The sequence below is a fragment of the Temnothorax curvispinosus genome, unplaced genomic scaffold, assembly GCF_003070985.1.
Source record: "Temnothorax curvispinosus isolate PA1 unplaced genomic scaffold, ASM307098v1 QBEX01015865.1, whole genome shotgun sequence".
Taxonomy (NCBI): Eukaryota; Metazoa; Arthropoda; class Insecta; order Hymenoptera; family Formicidae; genus Temnothorax; species Temnothorax curvispinosus.
In genome coordinates, this window is record NW_020225645.1 from 224 (window position 1) to 3,657 (window position 3,434).

General features: G+C 35.3%; 1 protein-coding gene across 1 annotated transcript; it reads right to left on the bottom strand.

Moving 5' to 3' along the window:
- Positions 1-761: 761 nt before the first annotated feature.
- Positions 762-3,381, bottom strand: LOC112466103 (DNA topoisomerase 1-like; the record flags this gene model as incomplete). Its single annotated transcript, XM_025033988.1, has 3 exons — positions 762-2,120; positions 2,393-2,542; positions 2,931-3,381. Coding segments are annotated over 3 exons (704 nt in total), but the record flags the coding sequence as incomplete, so codon positions are not given.
- Between the last annotated feature and the right edge of the window lie 53 nt (positions 3,382-3,434).

Genomic DNA, 3,434 nt, shown 5'->3' on the forward strand with positions numbered 1-3,434 from the left:
TTTTTGCAAAATAATCGCGACGATCGGAGCCGGTTCGTTTACTTCGCAACAGCGCGAGACGAATCCGAATCAAAGAGGCGAGGGTAAAAATTAAAAATTAGTTTTAGCGCGAATTACAGACGATATTTTTACTCTCCTTCCGAGACACACGCCGTCACACAATAAAATACAATTACGTAGATCACGTAAGTCTGCGTCTAACATTTTTTTTTTCTTCTTAATCGAACACGGAATTTCGCAGGTCGCGTCTGTCCCGCAGATCCTCCTGATCTCCGTAAATCCGACGCCTGATTTCGTAATTTTTACAAGTGGGACAAGAGTTTCTACTCTAAAATTGGTTTCGCAATGTAAAAAATTCGCGGAGAACGAAAGCAACAGAGGCAGAGATTGTCACGACGAATGAAATCTCTCTCCTAGGTATATATAATGCGTACGTATGTCTTATATATTAAGCACATGCGCCAGAATGTCTCGCGATTCGATTGTGAAGATGAAAAGCTTAATGCTATGGTTTTAATGCTTATTATCGTCAAGTGAGCATAAAATATATATGAGTACATATGTATATACATACAAATACATATAATTTATATATATATATATATATATATATATATATATATAACCATATATATATATATATATGGTTATGTAAATGTATATGTATGTGTATATACATGCGTGTATATGTGCGCCTAGTAACCCTTCCACTCAGTTCCGAGCAAGGTCCGCGCGAGATATGTGCAAATAACGGTAAGAAATTAAGAGATACATTTTCTCGTTTATTTTTATAGCCTAGAGACATCATCTTATAAAACATAAATCGCTAAAAGCGATGTAATTCACTTAAATATATATATATGTATATATATATATATATATATTCAGCATTTCTTTATACTATCGAGTTTTTTTTGGAGGCGCGTAGGCTTGCAGGATAAGGGGGGCAAATCACGATCCGGCGAAAATTTGCTAGCCGCTTTGCTTTCATTCCATTTATATATCAAAAAAGGAGTGCACTATATTGAATATGTTCTACGAATACATATAAATGTCTTCGACACGATGCTGCAAAATGTAGACGTGATATTCGATGAATGACATTATCATACATTTATGAGAGAAACAAGTGTGTATTACGCTCGTTAATGGGAAATACAAAATTCTTCAGCTGCCTGCTCCAAGAATTGGTTTCCTTTCTTTCCTTTCCCTTTTTCTTCTTGCTTCTTTCTTTTTTAAATATCGACATAGCATAAACTGTATTCGCATCTCACTCGCACGACCATGTCCTACATATATACAATAGTTATTAGCTTCTCACATGCCGAAGTCGGCGCGAAACGCTCACTACGATCTCGTGCTCCTCGTGAGATTAATCACCGCACTCCGTGCACGCCCGTTAACAAATTTAAACGATCTTTCTTTTTTTGCCTGAACAAATTTGTTTGCTAATTTCCTACTTCGGTCAGAATAAATTTCTACCTAAACAAAATAAAACTCATAAACCTCCCATTCTCGTTTAAAAGCTACTCGCAATGCGCGAGGTTCTTTCTCTTGATCATCATCCTTATGGATTATCACGTCAGAGTGCCTTGCACGAACTGGCACGTAGAGACGAACAAGCGCTAGCGGTGTGGATAGCATTTTGTCGGTGGCAAAATACGCGCGTACGATTGACCCGAGACAAGCTCGAATCCGCGTACGGTATTTAAGTTAACACCTCTTTAGGTATACCAATCGCAATAGTGATTTAATACGCATGCGTTGTATTATCATCCTATAGAAAATATGTTCCCACACTCTCACATTTATACCACGTAAGTGTAAAAAAATTTTTTCGTACAGTTTACACTGTTCTTTTTTTTCTTTTTTTCATCATTCCTTTTTTGTCTTACTTTAAGTCTCCTGGCTTCTCGTTAGAACGTAAAATTCACTAGATACATCGTCAGCGGGAGATGTACTCCATTCGTGGGCCGATACGCGTTGACGGTGACGATGATAACGATAACCCACGGGGTTAAAACACGTAATCAGGACCCGCCATGTCTATTGCCCATCGGAATTTATCCCTCTGAGTCTTGTTGTAGATCTTCTCAACTGGGATATTGTGCTTCTTACACCTGGTGAAGCATAGAAATTTAATACAGACATGGAAGATAGAAATAATGCATGAAGTATTAATATTTAAATGAAAAAAAAGTATTTAATATAGTATAGTTTGGGTATTAACAAAAAGCACAGATATGAAAAGAGATTTAATTAAAATATAAAATATATAAGAGAAAGATAAATTGTAAATATATGAAATAAAAAGGTAAAACTAAAGAATGTAAAATAATAAAATTAATATTAAAATTATAAGAAATTAGATAAAAATACACAATTTATTTACCATGCAACAGAAATTCTAGGATCGAGATAGTTCAACTTGGAGGTACTCAGTGCGATCTCTTTGTTCTCTTCTCGGTCGGTCGCCTGGACCTCCAGCTTCGTCAACTGATCCTTCAATCTTTCTAATTGTTTCTTCTTCTTTTCATATGTTCTGTAAAAGCATAGATGCAATCAATTCATGCACACAAGCTGCACGATATAGAAACATGAGATATATACAAAGCCACACTTTTTCCTAGCTTTCTTTCTTTCTTGTGTTAAAGAAAAAAAAAAGAATTTGTAAATAAGTTTGTCAAGTGTGTGTCACAGAACAGTCTCTACATTTAAGCAAAATATTATTTAAATTAAAATTATATCTAGTCTTTGTGTATGTACAAAATTTATAATAACTAATTAAATTTAAATAAATAATAACTTACTTCGTAAATAAGTTGTTATTGTTTATTAATTTAAATTTAATTATTTATTATGAATTTATTACTAATAATATTTATTATTTGATATATGTATATGTATAATATAAATGAAAAATAACATACACTTTTTCCTTCACCGAGCCGTGTTTTGCGTCTCGTTTAGCGTCCTTTACTTGCAACTCGCATTCGGTTATGGCTTCTTTCTTCGCGTCAATCTTTGCCTTTAGATTCTCCATGGATTTCGCGTGTGTTTTTGGTACAGAACGCTGATGGTTACACAGTATGGCGACGGCGCGATTGGCTCGATTGTACGAGAGAATCTTCTCCGCCTCTGTGTCGTTCGGGTCCGTTAGTTTGTCAAGCTGTTGCTGCAGCGTCCACGACGCGTTATAAGTTCTGAATACTTTGGCGGTAAGACCCTCCATCAGCTCGTTCAGATGTTTATTCATCACAGTGGTGTTGAGACGATCGAATAGATCATCCCCGGGTGATTTATTTTCCATAAAGAGTTGCAGATTCTTAAAGACGCGCTTTTCCACTGGCACTTCGTTGTAATATCGAATAGAATCTTTACCTGTGGATAATTAATTCCATAGAATCACGTAATTACATTATATTATAATATTA